General features: G+C 37.1%; 1 protein-coding gene across 1 annotated transcript in view; it reads right to left on the reverse strand.

Moving 5' to 3' along the window:
* Positions 1-19,920, reverse strand: part of LOC139725485 (MAM and LDL-receptor class A domain-containing protein 1-like) — a 73,999-nt gene that overhangs the window by 25,704 nt on the left and 28,375 nt on the right. The window contains exons 7-16 of the mRNA XM_071636558.1: positions 17,622-17,742; positions 15,830-15,940; positions 14,809-14,838; positions 11,398-11,727; positions 8,968-9,105; positions 7,413-7,654; positions 5,637-5,760; positions 3,218-3,355; positions 1,812-2,050; positions 337-457 (exon numbers count right to left, since the gene is read on the reverse strand). Of these exons, the coding sequence (XP_071492659.1) occupies positions 337-457; positions 1,812-2,050; positions 3,218-3,355; positions 5,637-5,760; positions 7,413-7,654; positions 8,968-9,105; positions 11,398-11,727; positions 14,809-14,838; positions 15,830-15,940; positions 17,622-17,742 (1,594 nt within the window). The remainder of the gene's footprint in view (positions 1-336; positions 458-1,811; positions 2,051-3,217; positions 3,356-5,636; positions 5,761-7,412; positions 7,655-8,967; positions 9,106-11,397; positions 11,728-14,808; positions 14,839-15,829; positions 15,941-17,621; positions 17,743-19,920) is intronic.

The following is a 19,920-nucleotide window of genomic DNA, read 5'->3' on the forward strand; positions in this document are numbered from 1 at the left end:
TGTTGCATTTTCTCAATCCTTATGTTTATGAAGATGAACTTGTCCTTTAACAATGCGAATAGATTTCATAATGTGTTTACACTGTGTTTTGCACTGCGGGACACTGTGATTTTCCCAGGAAGGAAAGAACACGTGAAGAAGTATAGTGACTGCTGCATTCTGAGAGCAATCCTCACGCATATCTAAGCCAGTTTATTTCAAATTCTTCCGTCGTACCAACTTCAGCGGTTACACAAAAAGAAAAAGAAAACGAACTGAGCTTGTTGGTTTGTTTCATTGTTTGCTATTTGATGGTATAATTATGTTTGTGCGTTTACGTTTGTACATAATATATACCATATAGACAGAATCCACTGGAAAGTGAGATGTCGTCCACGGCAATATCTCCTGTATAACTGCTTCCACGTACACCTTCCATTATGATGTTGAATAGCTGGAAGTAGCTGTAGACATCCACCTGGAAAATTGCAAGTTTGATAACGTATCCTTGAGCTTTTTGAAAAAGCATGATGGATTGTGATTACATCTTGGGGGAAAAAGTTGTTCCTGCTACATCACATGTAGTATAATATTCATATCGAAACCGCGGGTTTCGACAGGATGAAGTCCCCCCTACTTGGCCAAGTGTTACGTACGTGTTACGTTTCAAATACAGGGGATATTACGACTTCAAGTTTGACTGGTGAACAGAGTAGCCTGAGCTGCTTCTAACACACACACATTGTAATTCACAGTAATATTTAAACTAAGATTGAAGTATTCAAACTAATATAAATTCAATTTGTATATTGTCATGTTTGTTTTTTTGTTCATTTCCATCTGAGAAGATGGCTGGATAGCCCATATTCATCTATGTTAAGCTGGTCTTCCATAGGGTCCAGTTGGATGTGAGGTGGGACCACTTCACCGGGTTAAACACCCTGCTCTTTGCAATGAATGAATAAAGTGGGATCTTTGACGTGCATGAGTTGTTACTCTCTCATACACGGGACCTCCATTTCATGTCCTGTTCGAGGGACAGAATGTTTTGCCTCTTACTAGAGGGGACGGTATGATTTAATACACACAACACTGCTCAGTCCAGACTCGGGTTCGAACCCGGGTCCTTAGGATCGTGAGGATCGTGAAACAGACGCGCTACCGACTGAGCCAACTCACTGCCCTGGTGCATGAAATGCTGGTATCCTTTTTGCCTCACAAGCAAGCAGCTTTCGTGTTGATAATTCTTTGCCTTTACTTCTTTCATTCAGTGAGCAGAATCTTCGTGCTCACAGGATCGCTTTGTAAAATCAAACTCTTCCCAAGATCACAAATAAGGGTTATTCAGTAAATGACGACTGATCGGAATGATTTCAAGTATTATTATTTTACGTTTTCCGCTCATTGTATTGTGATGGAAATAGATGTAAAACATGTTAATTTTTCATACATTTTCAAACTGAAGAGAATCATTCATACTATGCTTATTACGTTTTTATAACCTTTGTACTAGACGGGTGTTAGACTTGATTTGCACTCATCATTCATGCTATTTTCTTGTACCTTTCATCTTCACAATGTATATATATATATATATATATATATATATATATATATTATATACATTGTGAAAAAGTTTAAAGATAGTTATGTGACAGTTAAGGCAACTTTTTGTCCACTTTCTGGGATCTTGGTTCATGAAATTTCATCAAAGAAAAAACATATATGATTATATATACATGTATATATATATATATATATATATATACACGTACGGGACGAAGAATCGAAATGTTATTAAAAGGAACAACTTTACTCATGTAAAAACTTACCTTTGCTCGCTGCCACATGTCGCCCCGTTCTCCATACATTGAGTACAACGTGTAAGTTGAATATCCCATTGTGTCTGCCATTATCACATTCAGCGTATTGATCGTGTTACCGTACATATGATACCAGAATGTCAGACAGTAGGGTTCGTTAGTGTTGTTAGCTAAGTAGGCAGGGCTTCTTAAACGTGCAACATCTCCATCAGAACGCGGAGACGTTTCAATGTACATGTAATTTCCATCTGCAAGGGAAAGTGAGATATGATATGATATGATATGATATACAATATGTATATATGTATATATATGGTATATATTTATGAACGGTACATTTGAAAAAAAAATGCGTATAGGCTCCTGGCTGTTGGGTGTGGAACTTGTTGAACAGTATTTAACAAACTGAGCTGAAGAACACAAAAATGTCACATTTACGAACAATAAATCTAAAAATGTCCATCGCACATCAAAATAACTGCAAAACCAGGCTGATGGTGATCTACTGTGGAAAATCCAGTTACATCCATTAAAAAAGGGGGTGATAACTGTGTAGCTATATAGCACTATAAAAATGAACTGGAAGAGTATTAACCAAATCTCATAGAGTATACAGATGTGAAGGGGATTTTTTTTTTTCGTTGGGAGATGAAGGCGCTATTAATGTCGTTTCCAATGAGGCAGAGGCCGCGTGCTCATTATACTATATTTTATTTTCCTTGATACTATAATGGCTTTACGGTATCTCACGTGAATGAGTATAGAGGCACACTTCAAATCATCTGATGGGTAGGTGAGGAGGTATATTATTTAGGGTGTTTAAACTTATATACCTTTGGAAGTCACCAGATATCGTACAAGCGGTGTCTAGATGCTATTTTCAGCACTTAGAAAGTCATACGCACACATTGTAATGAAATTTTGTGAATCATTTGAATCTTTAGCTGAGTAAAGCTGTACTAGGCATTCTTGATATTCCGGTACATTCTAATATAGACAGCGTAAACAGAAACACCTCCATATGACTGGTATATATATACATACATAGAGATGCTCAAACACACACACACACACACACACACACACATATATATATATATATATATATATATATACAAGATTTTTCCTTTCATGTTTATCTTAATGTATATGATATAAATTAACATAAACATGAAAGAGATTTCTGAACTTATTTCATAGTTCTAAAAACGAAAGTACACGTAAGACGATGAAAGTTGGAGTACGAAAACGTTCGGAAGTTATTCTGTTTGTATACAATAAACATCTTTTTTTACTTTTCATAATCTCACAGACTTTTTGACCACAAGAGAAAACTAAATGTACTAAGCAGAGCAATCATCATGAAATGCGATATCAATGCTCAACCTGCGGAAAGACAAACCAAGATAGCTTACAGCCAGTGGTATGGTCCCCACTTGGTCCGGTATCTAACGATGGGGTACTTCCGTTATTACGTGACCAGTCGAAGTCATCATCCGTCTCTTGCACCCATCCACATACACCGTATTCAAAGTCACAGTCGATGTCTTGGCCTGGGTCAAAATAATAGCGAGATAAAGGAAGAATAAGTGTCGTCTTTGAAAACTATGATTATATCAAACTGACCGTAACGGTTAGACCAGAAAGGAAGTCTTTGAGGCTTCCTTGCCATTGTTGAGAACGTGTTCTCTAACTGTTGAGATCCACGGTATGATTCCACCTTGCCGCTGGGGAAGACACTCTACCCTCATTGCTTAGTTCTTCAGAGATACAAGTAGTTGGAGCCGTCGATCACGTGGTAACTTTCTTAACTACAATGTAAGTGGTTTCTTGACTGGTCACGTCAAATAAGGTGCAACGAGCAGACAAACAAACTAACGAAGGAACTATACCAAAATGGGCCCGTTAAGAACCAGAAGTGTGCATTTAGTCAGTACAAAATCTCAACAAGCAACTCCAAGCAAAGTGTATACCGAATGATCTCCCTCTTGCTGCACGTAAACTGGAAATTTTGAATACAACATCCATAAAAACGGTAGCACTGTCTTTTTCCGAGTTCGAATTTCAACACAATGTCATGTTGTGTTGAAATAACTTTCCACTTGGTAGAATCATTCCTTGACGTCTAGGACATCCCCTCCATAGATATGCACGCGTGTGCGCGCGTACACGTTCGTCGACTTTGTACCAATAATCCAAATGCTCCAAATGATCTGAAACGTATGCAGAAAATTTTTGAGCTTGACTTGAGCATGTTAAACTTTCAAAGCGCGTACGCGCACCTATGCGGTCTATAGATTTTAAAACAGGAATGGATGATTTTTTTTTTCCAAATGCACTCAGCAAAATAAGAAAGTAAACACTTTCTCAGGCTCATATTTCTCATAGAAAATTTGGCTAAATAGTAATGCTTTATATACCATCTTAAAAGTAATTTACTTGGCTATCAACCTGGTAGGTCAATAAAAAGGCAAACTTTACGCTTGAGCACACACATTAATTTTTCTCATCCAAAGCACAAAAGTTAAGACATCCTATTATCTCCATAATTACTTTGTAGTCCACAAAGATAAAGAAAGGTAAAAAAAGAAAGGATATTAGAGAAAATTAAGAATCTTCTCTCAAATCCAAATTCAAATAGCATGGAAAAAGCAGTATTAACAAATATGGTAAAAATTTCAAATGTTATTTCAAATTAAGAAAGTTGAAAATGATATTAAATTCTTGAATTTGTCTCTTGAATCTTTAAATTCCTCAATCAAAATAATGAAATAAAACAGTCTGTCCATTTCAATATGTTTGTGGCTTAATACTCCCCGTGTCATTTCAATTTAGATTCGACAGAAAACTCTTATTTTCCCCTTTAATTTCTCACTTTGTTTATGTTTGAAGATATACAGAGCTACAAGGGGATAAGAACTTATTCTTTATATTTTATTCATCTCTCATTGTGTCAAATCGGTATCTTGTTATCATTGCTATGTTGGAGGGCATTTGGGCAAATGAATGACAAAATGTCAATTTTTGCAATGTTTACTTTTGTGTCTTAAAAGACAAAAATCAATGTGTTCACTCATGCACGGAACTTTCCTTTGTAGTGACCTACCAGGTTGATAGCCAATTAAATAATCTTTAATATCGTATATGACACGATGATTTTGATTAAAATCTGCTATGAAAAATATGTGCTTGAAAAAGTGTTTACTTTCTTCTTCTTTTTTTGTGTGTATAGCTTATACATGACGTATAAGTTTCATTGAAAATTTTAATTCCGTTAATGAGAATGATTGAGAACGTGATTCAGATAATAAAGTCATAGTGACGTCACGGTTGACTGATAACAATGATACATTAGAACTGTTGTCTTTAGGACATGATACATAGATGACATAAGTTTTAAGTTGATACTCGAAGTACTTTTTCAGTTAACCTCTGTACAAGATTTGAGGAGAAATGAAAATGAATAAGGAAGAGGAAGAAATCATTACACATAGGAAAGGTGATCCGAGAGGATATAATGTTTCATAAAGAACCCTTTGAGTGGTTCACATTATACAAGCATGCTTTTAGAGGACCTCTCAATTTTTTCCCCTCTAAACATAACTATGCATTTTGAAAGTATGCATGGATATCTATATTAATTTGTTAACTATCATTTATCCTTTGCACAGTTGAATGAATTCTTATGATATAACAATAATAGGAAGTAATTCCTGATTTATTCTGAGTTATTTTTTGTGGAAAGAAAAAGAAGAATGAAAATAAATGAATTGAATTGCATTGAATGTTTATGACATCCGTTTGTTCTTCTATGTTTGTGAATAAGTTACATACCTTGCGGTGGGCAGGACCCACTTTGAAGGGAAATGTCATCTATGGCAATGTCTCCTGTGTAGCTGCTTCCGCGTATACCTTCCATTATGATGTTGAATAACTGGTAGTAGCTGTACACATCCAACTGGAGAATTGGAAGTTTGAAAACGTATCCTTGAGGTTCTTCGTGAAGTAAGGGGTGTAATTGAATGTAGTCGGAACAAGTTTCTCGAGACATCACACATACTCATACAGAAACTATATGAGTGCATACCTGGATGAGAGTTCGCCCGTCATACCGAAAAGGGGTGGATATTACATTGAGAGGTCAAAAAGCATTACATTTAGGGTTGACATGACATGTATTATGTACATAATAGGGTTGTCTCCGGTTATCAAGGTGTATTACATTCAGGATTGTTATTACATTTCGCATTAAAATGTAGTACATTTAGGATTGGTATTGCACTTAGGGTAAAGGAGTACTACATTTAGGATTAAGATGTATTACATTTAGGGTGGGTATTATATTCAGGGTGGTTATTACATTTAGGATCGTCATTACAATTAGCGTTAAAATGTATTACACTTGCTATAGGTTTGTTATTACATTTAGGGTCGCTTTTACATTTAGGGTTAAGATGTATTACATTTAAGGTGAATATTTAATTTAGAGTTAAAAGTTATTACATTTAGGGTTAAAATGTATTACATTTAGGATTATTAGTACATTTTTAGGGTTAAGGTGTTTTACATTGAGGTTTGTCATAACATTTAGGGGTGATAAAACTGTGAGTGCCCACCTGGATGAGAATTCGTCCCATATAGCCAATTCGTTACGTGTCACGTTTAATTTCTTTCATAAGCAAGGGGCGTTAGCTTATTAGCAGAGTAACCCTAGATCTTCAGGCACACGTTACAATTCAAACAAAATACCTAAAAACTTTAAGAACTTCATTTATGCAATGTCATATTACATGATATTCTCTGATATCCGCTTTACCGCTATGCGAGCAGGGGATGTTTCATAAAACTGTTCTTAAAATTAGGAAGGACTTAAGAACGACTTGAACATGTTCTGATGTTATACTTCTCAGAATTTCAATAATTCAGCACACACACACACACAAAATACCTAGTCGTTCTTAAATTGTTCGTAACTTTAAGAACAGCTTCATGAAACACCCCGGAACCGTTAATTTCAAGGATGTTGATACCAGATTTTCATTCACTTCATGTATATCAAATTGACAGTTGCCGATAAGCCATCGTTTCAGAAAGATGACAGCCCGTCGTCGAAACTGTCATAAGTAAATACAACTTTTGGCTTTGTCTATAAAGAACTCTTTATTTAAAAATTACATCATTCCTTGTTATTTGGTCAAAGTTCATATGGTAAGCAGCAACATTATCACCTCTCGAACAGTCTTTATTTGGTCTATGTGCTAGGGTTAACCTTTTTGCTCTCCTGGTCTCTGTCTTGGATAGCTCATCCAAGATGATGAAATGATATTGGTTATTAAGGGATATTTAGTATTCCGAAAAAAAAAACACGAACAATAAAAACACAGTTGACAAAGCGGAATTATTTCACCTAGTAAGTAATGTGGCATGCGACTTTTTTTTTTGTGATGCACCGTCAACAGTTGTAGTTAAAGCAAAAAAAGGTGTGTGATTGTTTACACAATCCGTTCAACTGTCATGTCGATACCCCCCCCCCCAAAAAAAAAAGAAAAAAAACGAATAAACGAGACTAGATATTTAAATGAAAACAACTACAACTATGTCATAACTTACTCTTGCTTCATTCCACATGTCACCCTGTTCTCCGTATAGTGTGTACAACATGACCGTAGAATTTGCCATTGCGTCAGCCATCTTCACATTCAGTGTACTGATCGTGTCACCGTACATATGATACCAGAAGTTCAGACAGTAAGTTTGGTTAGTGTTGGCAGAAAAGTAGGCGGGGCTCCTTAGACGGGCAATATCTCCATAGGAACGCGGAGAAGAAGTTTCAATGTACATGTAACTTCCATCTGTATGTGGAAATAGGAGCAGAGATGAATATCTTCGTAAATAACTCTACACACATTGTTTATATTAATTTCATAGATTTGGATTGAAAAAAATGAGTAAGATTACGTACAGGGTTATGGCAGTCGAAATTGGTGGGGGTTGAACAATATCTAACGAAGCCTGGCAGAGAACAAGTAAGTGTCTCATATTCTGAATGTCCAAAGGAACCTCAAATGCACGTAAATTTTGAATAAACCCTTCCATTGCACATAGACTGACTATGAAGTCACACTGGCGGTACTCTATCTGTAGGAAATTTGACTACCTAAATTTCCTCTATGGAAAATTATAAATGAATACTTCTCAGCAAAAACCGAAATTAGGAAAGTATTAACAAAGTTGTACTGAGGATGGGCATAATGAAGTGGGTGCTTCTTGTGAGGATACGAATGCGAAGGGGACGTTTCCTAAAGGATGTTCCGTTCTCTGTATTCATACTCATTGTTATGGGTAATGATGACTCTTTGCTATCTGAAAGTGAACCGGTGTTCAAACTAGTATCGAAGCGTACTTCACATCATCAAAATGAGATAAAATGCATCATTTGGGGTTTCAAAGTTGTATAGTGCTGAAAAGGCAACAAATATCGTACAAGCAGTGTTTCGATGCTGTTTTCAACATTTCGAGACAGGAACAATGCAATCACAGGTCTTACTTGTTAACAGAACACACTGATTTTGGCACCAAAATGAGACATGAATCGACTTAAAGGGACTTGTGAGGTCAGAGGAAGCATGTGTGTCATCACTGGAAGTCATTCTTGGTGCCAATAAGGCGCACATTCTATTTTTAAAACAATCTATTCTTTATCTTTAAGTGATAAACTGTGCTGGTCATTCTAGATATCAATCTTAAAACATTCTAATATTTATCTTTAAGTGAGTTAAACTGTGCTGGTCATTCTAGATAACTTGGAGTAATTCCTTATGTTGATACCGTACACACACGCCCAGGCCACTAGCACAATATTTTTATTAACACACAAACACACACAGAAACACACACACACACGCACATTTGTATACATACTAATTTCACCTATATTGATTTCATTATTCTACAAGATACACGTACGAATGATGTGGGGTCTTAATGCAAATTTTCGGAAATCATTATCTTTGCATAAAGGCTTTCATATCAGTGCTTATCACTGCTGTTATACTCGCACACTTTCGAAGTGCAATAGACAACAACACATTGCATCAAGAAGAGCATCCCTAGGGAGTGTGATACCAATGCTCAACCTACGGAAAGGTAAACCCAAATAGCTTACAGCCGGTGGTATGGTCCCCACTTGGTCCGGTATCATACGATGAGGTACTTCCGTTATTACGTGACCAGTCGAAGTCATCATCCGTCTCTTGCTCCCATCCGCAGACACCGTATTCAAAGTTACAGTCGATGTTTTGGGCTGATAGTTCAGAATGATAGCGAGATATAAGGAGCAATACGTGTCTCCGTTATAGACCAACAGAATGAACCATGATCTTTTAACTCTATTACAAAGCCCAAGCTATTTTGACCATTCCCATAGGCCCACGGGGTAAGAGGACATTGTGAACATAATTTCTTAATTACTCGATTTATCACTGTGATATCACATAGGTATAACAGCTCAATTCCTACGTACCTCTACTTTTGAACATTCTAAGGGTCATCCAATGGAGTGATATTCTACGCAATATACAAAATACATAGGACATTCGCTGAACTTGGTATTCCTTTATATTTTCTGAAATGACCAAAGTGGGACTCCATCGGGATTCCAACCCGAGACCTCCGGATTGCTAGCTCGGTGCTCTACCAACTGAGGTACAGGAAGCCCTATAGTACAGTGTCTGTCCCAGAATACCTTACAGCAATTCTCAACCCTCGAATGGTCAGGAGCTATAGCAGTGTGTTTTGTGTCACGCACATGGTGCCTCAGTGGACGGCCTGCCAACTTCGCATATTCTGCTCAAACGCACAAACCCGCCCAAACCGATCGATAAATCGCCTACTGCCGCAGTACAATGAAAGCGTTTCTTGCGCTTTTGATCCTCTCACATACAGCTTGCATTTTATGTGGTGATTGACTATCAAGCGGTGTTCCCTACTGGATTTGTGTGTAAATTCTTAGTTTTTGTCACTGTTTTGTGTGCAAAAGTCATGCCTTTACAGTAATGTAGCTACTGATCATTCGAAAGAAAAATCAATCTTAGATTCGTCATATGATTTACATTAAAGCAAAGCTTGATATTCTGAATTTTCTCTACAACTTTGCTCACTATATGTTCAGCTTAACAGAAACATATAGAAGTTATATAGCTTTGAAAAACATAATGTTTTCTCAAAGCAGAAATACCTTAGTGTTTCAGAATAATGTGGCACACAGGGGTTTCCACCATGGCACATAAAGAGTTGAACCTGATATAAACCTGAAAGGATTATTCAACTTGGGGATAAATGCAAGGGATCACCAAAGTGATGCAGCTTTTTGAGTAGGGCCCTATGTCAAAAATGGGATTCTATCGGGATTCGAACCCGAGACTTCCAGATTGCTAGCCCTGTGCTCTACCGACTGAGCAATGCAAGCACTAGTACAGTATTCGTCCCAGAAACCCTTAATATTTTCTTTATAATTTGAAATATCAATGTGATATCTGACACATAAAAACATCAACTAAAACTCTTTGTGACCCTATACCTTGAATTCCATTCAAATCCGGATAAGCCGGTCCATTCAAATCCGGATAAGCGGATGAAAAACATCGTTTACGATTGAAATTTCACTACATGGTTTTTATGCCATGAAGTACACCTATTAGTTTATCATTGTTAACTGAACATTAATGATTTAATGGATGAACCCTGTTGTCCGTTTATCACATTATTTTGCCTGGTAATGCTTACAAGTTTCTTGAAGATTGTGTTATACACTTCAAGTACTTAGCAATGGAAAGAGGCGAGGCAAATTGTTCCGGAAGGATAATGTTATAAGCAGTATTAGAGCTCGGAAACAATTCTTCGTTGAGACTGCAACTGGACATTTAGCAAGTGTGAGATTAAATATCACTCTTGTGTAAACGAATAACAGCTCGATATTACTGATATTTTACATGGTCGTACTTTAAATTGTTATACTTTTTTCCTGAAATATGCTATGACAATATTACCGATAGTGACGTTACGTCCTTTATCTTTGTCGTCTTTCACGGTGACTTATTAGATAAGACTAACATTTTGATTGAGTATAGCACAGGGAAATTGAAAAAAAAAATGAAGGAAACATTTCCAACGCACCCCCCTCCCCCCCCCCCCCACCCCCCTCCCCCCCCCCCCCCCCAAAAAAAAAAAAAGAGAAGGGAAGTATCATCAAGTATGGAGACAGGGAGCGCAACATTTGTTGTTGTTTTTATTTTTCATTTCGTTGGCTCTGCTAAGGTGTTAACCCTTTATGCACCAATGATTCAAATTTGCACAAATTTCACACACATCTATGAATAGGAAATTAATGTGGCACGTAACAGCTTATCTGTAATCACGAACAGAAGGGGAAAAAACATGTATTAACGAGATGTAGACCCAAAACTCATAAAAAATGTATATGTTTCATGATGTGTATGTTTATGTTTATGTGTATGTGTATGATTGTTTATCAGAAGAATATCAAATAAATATGCCATTCTACGATACATCCTGACTTGCGGACTTCCCCGCTCACCATTACTGATGTCACAAAAAACTCCAGCGTCCTCGCTGTGAGAGCAATCGTGCGAGCCAAATCCATTGTGCGCACATTGGTTGAGGTCAGTCTCGGAGCCAGAGCATGCGACCTCGTCCATCCAGATCGGCCCATTCCCTTGTCCGAAATAGGCCATTCTCGGTGCCGACGTGGCGCTGCTGTACCCGAGCATCTTGCAGATGACATTAGCGTCATTTATATCCCAGTTATCATCGCATACTGTTCCCCACTGGTTATTGACGAAAACTTCCACTCGACCTTCGCCGGATTGAGCTCCCATCAAACGAACTCCATCCACTCGTGGTGCTCCTATAGGAGTACAATTTGGGCATACAGAAGTAAAAGAAACTGTCTTTACTTTTACTTCCTCATGTCATATCAATATACTTCTATAATATCCGCATGACAAAAAGGACTAAACTTAAAATGTATAGTTTTGGAACATTAAGGAAAGCTCGGATCTCCCCTATGATATGATTTGATTTGATTTGATTTGATTGGGTTTAGTTTGATTACATTTTTGGGTTCATGTATTATCATTGTACATGCTCATACATGAGTGGTGACATACATTATTCATAGACATAATGCACTGTTAGGCATGTATTTTTCTTCATTGCCTTTTCCATGTACAACAAAACGTAGTAGCAACACAATAGATAATACAGAAGGGCTAAAGCTTAAGCTTAGCTTTATTTGCATAATATAGGGGGAGGGGTGACTTGGGTAGAGATAGTATAAAAGAAGGGAAAATGAAAGCAGATGTCTGTCTGGTTTCAATCAAGGTTTACACAAAGTTAGATCACCTGGATCACTGATTGCAGTGAGGCTTGGCAAAATGTTTGTCTACGAGATACAGGGGATAAAAGTTACAGGTTGCTTAATACCTGCCCGCTTTGAATTTGACCAGTGGTACCGGTTGTCACATACAACAACCCAAAAACAAAAAACAAACAAAAAACAAAAAACAAACAAAAAAACAAACAACCTTACCATGACTTTAAATCTGCTTGGATTGCTCGATAAGATATCTACGGTTCAATGAAGCTCAGGTAACAATCAATCGTGGTTGATCGTTACCATCCCATTTCTATCGCTTCATTTTGTACAAATTGCTTAGATTTCAAGAATATATTATTTACTGTACATCCTTGAATGTGTTATACTTGCTTGATACCATCACAAGCGGAGTGTTTGGTGAAGGAGAGTATAAAAAGCATAGAGTTAATTTGACAAACTCATGATCTCAGAAACGTGGGGTATGATATTATTTTCATATCTTGTGCACGTCGGGTTTCAATGAAATCTTCACAACTGTCTTCGCCTAAGTTTACAATTTTCACTAATGCAAGTTATGACATGACAAGTACGCAAATTTGCAGGAAATTAACATTGGTACCGTTACCGCAGTTCAATTAAATTCAATTCAAATGAAATTTTATTCTAAAAAAAAAAAACACCACACGTTTATATTGTCGATGCAAGTTCGGGGAAAACATTTGTTCAGAACGATTGTGTTCTTGGAAAAGAGAGGCCCACGTATAACAGCCAAACGTGTAGAAATGTGAGTATAAATCGGACTAACAATATAAAAATGCGTGTAAAGTAAACCACATAAAGACACAGACACGACAAACTACAAGAGGCAAGAGGAAGGGAGAGGGCGATATAAGGAAAGGAAAGTAAAGGAGGTAGGACATAAAGGAAGGAAAGACTAATTGTAAGGTAGGAGAGGTTCTCAGCACATGTACAACTATTGGCAGACACCACCCATTGGCTTGAGCAAGGTAACTGACATTAAAAAAAATGCAAATGTGATGACAAAGATGTAATCCAAATACAATGTACAACGAAAAAAAGAAACCCAACTAGAACTGTTTTTAATTTGTTCTTGAATACAACAACATTTGGCGCACCTTTTGGATCATCATTCTGTGGATCTATAAAAGCTTGATCTTATGTAAACAAGATTATTCTTAGCGAAGACGGTGAGGAGAAAAGTTATGTAAATTTCATGGAATCGTCTTGTAGCGTTATTTTAAATACTGATAATTCTACAAGAAATGCATTAATATTCCTGGCGGACATCGTTACAGTTTATCATTCCATTACATTGCTAATGATCAGATCGATCCATCGTTGCATTGAAACTGCCGGCTACTGCACTGATACCCTACTAAGATGAACATGAAAAAGATTAAGAACAACGTAAAATGACTCCTTTTATTCTAATTTAAATGAGATATTATTGTATTTTGACACATGATCAGTGTTAACCTTTATCATATTCCGTAATGCACGACTCTAATCACACGACATTTTGATATTTCAAGGCTTTTATCCTTGCCTGTGGAAAAAAGAAATGTTGCTTTTGGAGTAGAACAGCACTTTCAACAATTTCTGAAAAATACTTTTATACCCTTTTTGTGTTTCTTATATTTCTCGAATGTTTAATCTCATATTTCAGAAAAACAGCGTATTGATTGTTCCTGAGAATATGCTACTTGTATGCTGAAATAGTCTCCACACCAAGACGCGCATGGAATGACTATCCAGATAAGATGTCAGGCAAAAAAAAAAAAGGGGGGGGGGGGGGCTCGAGCAGCAGATAATTTGTGACCGTGCACCACAAAACGAACAAAAAGTCGCACACACTGATTTTGTGTGAACACTGAAAATAGGTGAAATGGGTCAACCTAACTGATCTTGACTTTTTCATATTTTCTGAAAGAGCAAGTCTTCTTATATATTATGCAAAAATTGGGGATCATTAAACGGGCAGGAAAGTGTGTTTTTTAGCAGTTTATCTTGAGCATTGTGTGGTAGAATAGTGTGATTAGGTGCGTTTTTAGAGTCCCCTTTTCATTTCGTATAAACCTTGCACACACTCTTCACTTTCAACTCTAATAACTTTTGAAAGGATGATGCTACTGCTTTGAAAGTTAGCATCAATTATGAACAGAATGTGTTAATAAGGCACGCTTAATTTCAGTTTAATCTGATAATCTCTTTATTGTCGTTACTTTGGTGGTTTACATCTTGTTGTTTTGTCCCATTCGTTGCACAGCCAGCGCGGCTTGGTAAAGATTTAGCGCTTGAATAGACACTGCACTTCAAAGCCTCTTTTCTCAGTTCACACTTTTCCTGTGTTGTGTGTCTTCTTTCCAATATTTAGATAGGTTGGGAGAGTCCATTTGATTTGAGTTATACATTATTTTAAAGCTTAAAGTCTGTTCTTTTAGATTATGCTCTTATCTAAAATTTCATGTCTGACGACTTTCTGTGTATTTTGTGATGCAGGGTCACATTGATAAATGCATGGTGAGAGAGAGGGGAAAAGCTTTGAAATGATTATATGCAGTGACAAGAAGGAAGAACTAACAACTTTACCAGGAGTCGTAGAAACAGACAATCCGCCAGCTGGGGAAGACAAGAGTAAAAATAAAAGTTTCGTTCTGATAAGCTGTCCGTTCAAATGACGAAATTTAAAATCATCAAACTACTCAAGTACATTGCGTTTATAAAATTACATTAACCCGCTTATCGTTTTGTATCTCAAGTTCGAACATACTTATATAACAGTATATTACCCGTAATACATTACTTTTAGTGTTAACATTGCATGGTTGGAAAAAAAAAATATTGTGAAACTACTTGTATATATCTTTTGGCATGATTTTATCATGTTCAACAGAGTTTTATCATTCATGGAGGTTAGATACGTAATTACATTCCAAAGTTTGGCCTCTGGTCGAAACATTATCTTTTACTATGAAAATCCTGCCCGGTCAGAGAATCTTTCCCAAGGGTAAGAGCAATATATTATCACGCTGGTAGTTTGCTTAATGTATCTCTAATTCGTCACTCGCATATTTTTTAGTGTATGAAATGGTGTCGCTTCCGCTCATTGCATTGACGTAAATGACGTGTTGTTTTTTTCCACCAAGAGAAGACTGGTTAGGTTTTCACGCACCAAAGGAATGGATATCATGCACCGCAGACCTATTGGCGCGTGTTATGGTGTGAGTAGAAGAAATGAACTTGTGAACTTTATGAACTTCAAACAGTGATTAAATCCAACTTACTTTGCTGTTAGTCTTGAAATAATTTGTGAAGGATATAAAACAAAATGTGCCAGGCCAATGTTCGAGTCACCGGTTAAATTTCGTGGGCTGCACCTCTCAGAACATAGCGCTGTCGAAGTCACCTCATGTACGTAGTTTTAACCAGAACCTCTCAGGCCTGGTACATTAAATGTGTGTATGATATACCTTTCAATATTGCACTTCGAGAAAAAAAAAAGGATTGATATTTACAATAATTGGTCTGCACATGTTATCTATGATTATGTAAAATACGCGGATGTATCACAAAGTTTGATTAATAAAAAGAAAAGAAAAGAGAGAAATACCGCATCCAAATTCGTCACTGCCGTCTGAGCAATCGCTCCATCCGTCGCATCTCCACGAAGCTGGTATGCACTCATCATTGGAGCACTGGAATGAATTGCCATCGCAAATGACTGTGTCGAGGACAGAGACACAATATATTATATATAAAAAACGACAATAAACAGACTTATAGCAGTTAACATCTTTGCTTTAAACGAGGCAATCGAGGAGCGTATGTCTATTAAATTGGGGTTGTTAAAAGAAGAAAACATGGCAGAACCCTGCTGATAAGAGCACAGTGTTCCCAGTGTGTTTAAAATAGTTGTTCACGTGAAAACGCTCGTATTAAAAAAATGTGAATATCATTTCACACCGTGGTGTGGTTTTGAAAAAGGGTTCACGTAATAATGATCCATTTTCCATGCCGGAAAGAACACAGTGTCCCACAGTGTGAAATCTCTTCACACTGTTAAATTTGAGCGTTTTTGCAGTGCAAACACAATCATGACAATGGTCCGAATTCACGAAGGTGGTACAAATGAAACCATGGTTTAAACCATGGACAAAAACCATGGAATGCCAAGTGTCGCATGGAATATTTCACTACGAAATCAGTCATTTCGTCGATGAAATGATTATTTTGTAACGAAATGACAACATTTTGTAACTAAATGAACATTTCGTCCACGAAATGATAATTTCGTTAACGAAACGGTCATTTTGTCGACGAAATGACCAATTTCGTAACGCAGTATTCCGTGCGACACTTGGCGCTCCTTGGTTTTTGTCCATGGTTTAAACCATGGTTTTATTTGTACCACCTTCGTGAATCCGGGCCAATGTGAGTCGTCAATTTACTGTGTGCAACGAAGCATTACTATATGAATGCTCTGTAAAAACCACACCACAGTGTGAAATCATTGTCGCACTGTTAAACACTGTGAGCACACACTGTGTTTCTTTCCAGTAAGGTTACACTGTGAACTGATGGTTCACGATGCGTTCACGTTGCTAAAAAGAGTACAAATAGATTTCATAACGTGTTTACATTTTGTTTTGCACTGCGGGACTCTCTTAATTTCCCAGAAAGGAAAGAACACGTGAAGAATTATGGTGACTGCTGCATTTTGAGACCTTTATTGACTAAAGGAGGGATGCCTCTGAAGCAATCACAAAACGGGGAACAAAGAATATACCAAACGCCATGTCAAAAAAACATTTGAAAATGAATTTATTTTGCTATTGCAAAAAAGTGATAACAGTGCAGAAACATCAGAAACATAATCAAAAGCAACAACATGTGACATGATGTGAACTCCCATGGACGCTTTCCAGAGACGAAATGCATGTAGATATGAATAACGTCATTGTTGCATAAAACATGAGAAGTGAAAATTAAAGAGAAGCAGTCTCAAGAAGTCATCGTTACAGAAAGTTTACATTAAGTATCCCCCAGGCTATGAATTAAATTACGAAACTAACTGCGTTATTGTATCATAGAATGAAAACGCTTTATACTTGACACATATCTTTTCACATTTATTACCAGCAATTTTAAACGATCTCACAATGGTTTTACAACATTCGCTAAAAGTTCCTATGTCATCGCGTTTCTAAAACTGGAGTAATCTTCACGCATATCTAAGCCAGTTTATTTAAGATTCTTCCGCAGCCGTACCAACTTCAGCGACTACAAGAAAAAAGAAAAATTAAATGAACTGCGCTTGTCGGTTTGTCTCTTTATTTGATATCATAATTATTTGATGGCATATGTTTGTGCGTTTATGTTTGTACATAATTATTGTTATATACCATATTGGCAGTAACCACTGGAAAGTGAGATATCATCCACGGCAATATCTCCTGTGTAACTGCTTCCACATACACCTTCCATTATGATGTTGAATAGCAGGAAGTAGCTGTCGAAATTTACCTGCAAAATTGGAAGTTTGATAACGTATCGTTGAGCTTTTTGATAAAGTATGATGGATTGTGATTACCTCTGGGAAAATAAAACGTTGTTCATGCTACATCACACGTAGTATAGTATTCAATCTGCGGGTTTCGACAGGATGAAGTTCGCCCTACTTGGCGAAGTGTCAACCCGTTCCATACTGAATTTTGACATTCCCATAGACTTAATACACAGGACACCGGGTTCCCGTATCAAAAGGGTTATTACGTGCTACGCTTCAACTGCAGGGGATATTACGACTTTAAGTTTGACTGGCGAACAGAGTAGCCTGAGCTGCTTCTAACGCACACATAGTAATTCAAACTAATATTTAAACTAATATTAAAATATTCAAACTAATACAAATTCAGTTTGAATAATGTCATGTTGCATGATTAAAGGGTGTGCAAAGTTCTGGTCGAGGTGTAGATTTAGCTTTTAACATTTTGCTAAATATTCAGAAACCACTCGATGAGATGTAAGGGGGAATGCAGTTCTAAGGGGTATCAAAAGTTTATTCGATGAAAATCGGTTTTGAAATGGCTGAGATATCCAAAAACAAGGTGAAACAAAGAGATCCTAATAAAGTTGTGGCATGTCGCCTTTTATTATTAGCATTTTTTTTTTTTTGATATCTCAGCCATTTGAAAACCAATTTTCATCAAATAAACGTTGAATACTTCTTAAGATATTACATGCTCTTTCATATTTTCATATGAGGCTTTTCATTATCTCACTTAGGAATGTTCAAAACATGAATCCCTACCTCAGCCATTACTGTACAGTCCCATTAAGGTGGGTTTTCTTTTTTGCCTCATAAGCGAGCAGCTTTCATTCATGTTGATAATTCTGTGTCTTTACTTCCTTCATTCAGTGAGCCGCATCTTCGTGCTCACAGGATCGCTTTGTAAAATCAAACTCTTCCGAAGATGACAAATAAGGATTATTCATCAGATAACGGCTGATTGGGATGATTTCAAGTATCATGCTCTCGGCTCATCTTATTTTGATGGAAATAGATGCACAATATCAGGGGCGTCACCAGCTTTTTTTTTTCAACGGGGTGCGTTTTGACACTAAATATAACCTGCGATATTTTTTTTTTAATTTGATTTGTTGGTGCCTGTATCATCATGTTTAAATTTACATAATACATTGTACGTAATATAAGTTAAATATAGTGGAAAATAACTGGAAAGGACTATGATTATAACATACAGGGGTAGTGATGGTGTGAGATCCTCGGCGAGGGAGCGAAGCGAATAAGCGGGGGAGGGTGTGGGAGGGGGACACCCCCTCGCACGGTAGGGACTTTTTGTAAAAACAGAGTATAAAAGTCGAGTTCATAGAGCATTTTAAATCAAATTTCTAGCGAATTAAACATCGTAAAAATATCACTGTGAAAGACTATGATTGTAATATACGGGGGTACATTATGTGACGGTTTGAGATCCTCGGCGAGAGAGCGAAGCGACTGAGCGGGAGGGGGTGTGGGAGGGGGATACTCCCTCCCACGGTCGGAACTTTTTGTAAAAGCAGAGTACAGAAGTCGCTTTTGTAGAGCATCTTAAACGCAAATTTCTAGGAAATTAAACATCGTAAAATCACTGTGAAGGGTTATGATTGTAATACACTTGGGTACATTATGTGACGGTGTGAGATCCTCGGCGAGGGAGCAATGCGACCGAGCGGGGGAGGGTTTGGCAGGGGGATACCCCCTCCCACGGTCGGGAAATTTTTGTAAAAGCAGAGTACAAAAGTCGCGTTTGTAGAGCATCTTAAAAGCAAATTTCTAGGGTATTAAACACAGTGAAAAAAAAAACACTGCGAAGGACTGTGATCATAACTTATGAAAACTATTCATTTCACAATCTAAAGTACGGGCAGAAGGAGCGAGTAGCTTTCAATTGCCATTCGTCTAAAATGTATCCATTAAAAGCTCAAAAGTGATCGCATTGTTCGAGCAATACAAATTGTTCTTATATTAGCATCAAAGCATAGAAGAAAAAGAAAAATTTAAGGCTTACTAAATGTATATTTCCGGGTGCACACTTGAGGACGCGAGGCTAGTGTATAGATATATTTATGTAAATTGTATCATTCGCCCCGTAATGGGCGAAAAATTTCGCATTTTCATTTGTGAAATTGACATCTTTT

The sequence above is a fragment of the Diadema antillarum genome, unplaced genomic scaffold (genome assembly GCF_040938485.1).
Source record: "Diadema antillarum isolate AM-2024a unplaced genomic scaffold, OU_Dant_1.0 seq00000047_RagTag, whole genome shotgun sequence".
NCBI classification, from domain to species: domain Eukaryota; kingdom Metazoa; phylum Echinodermata; class Echinoidea; order Diadematoida; family Diadematidae; genus Diadema; species Diadema antillarum.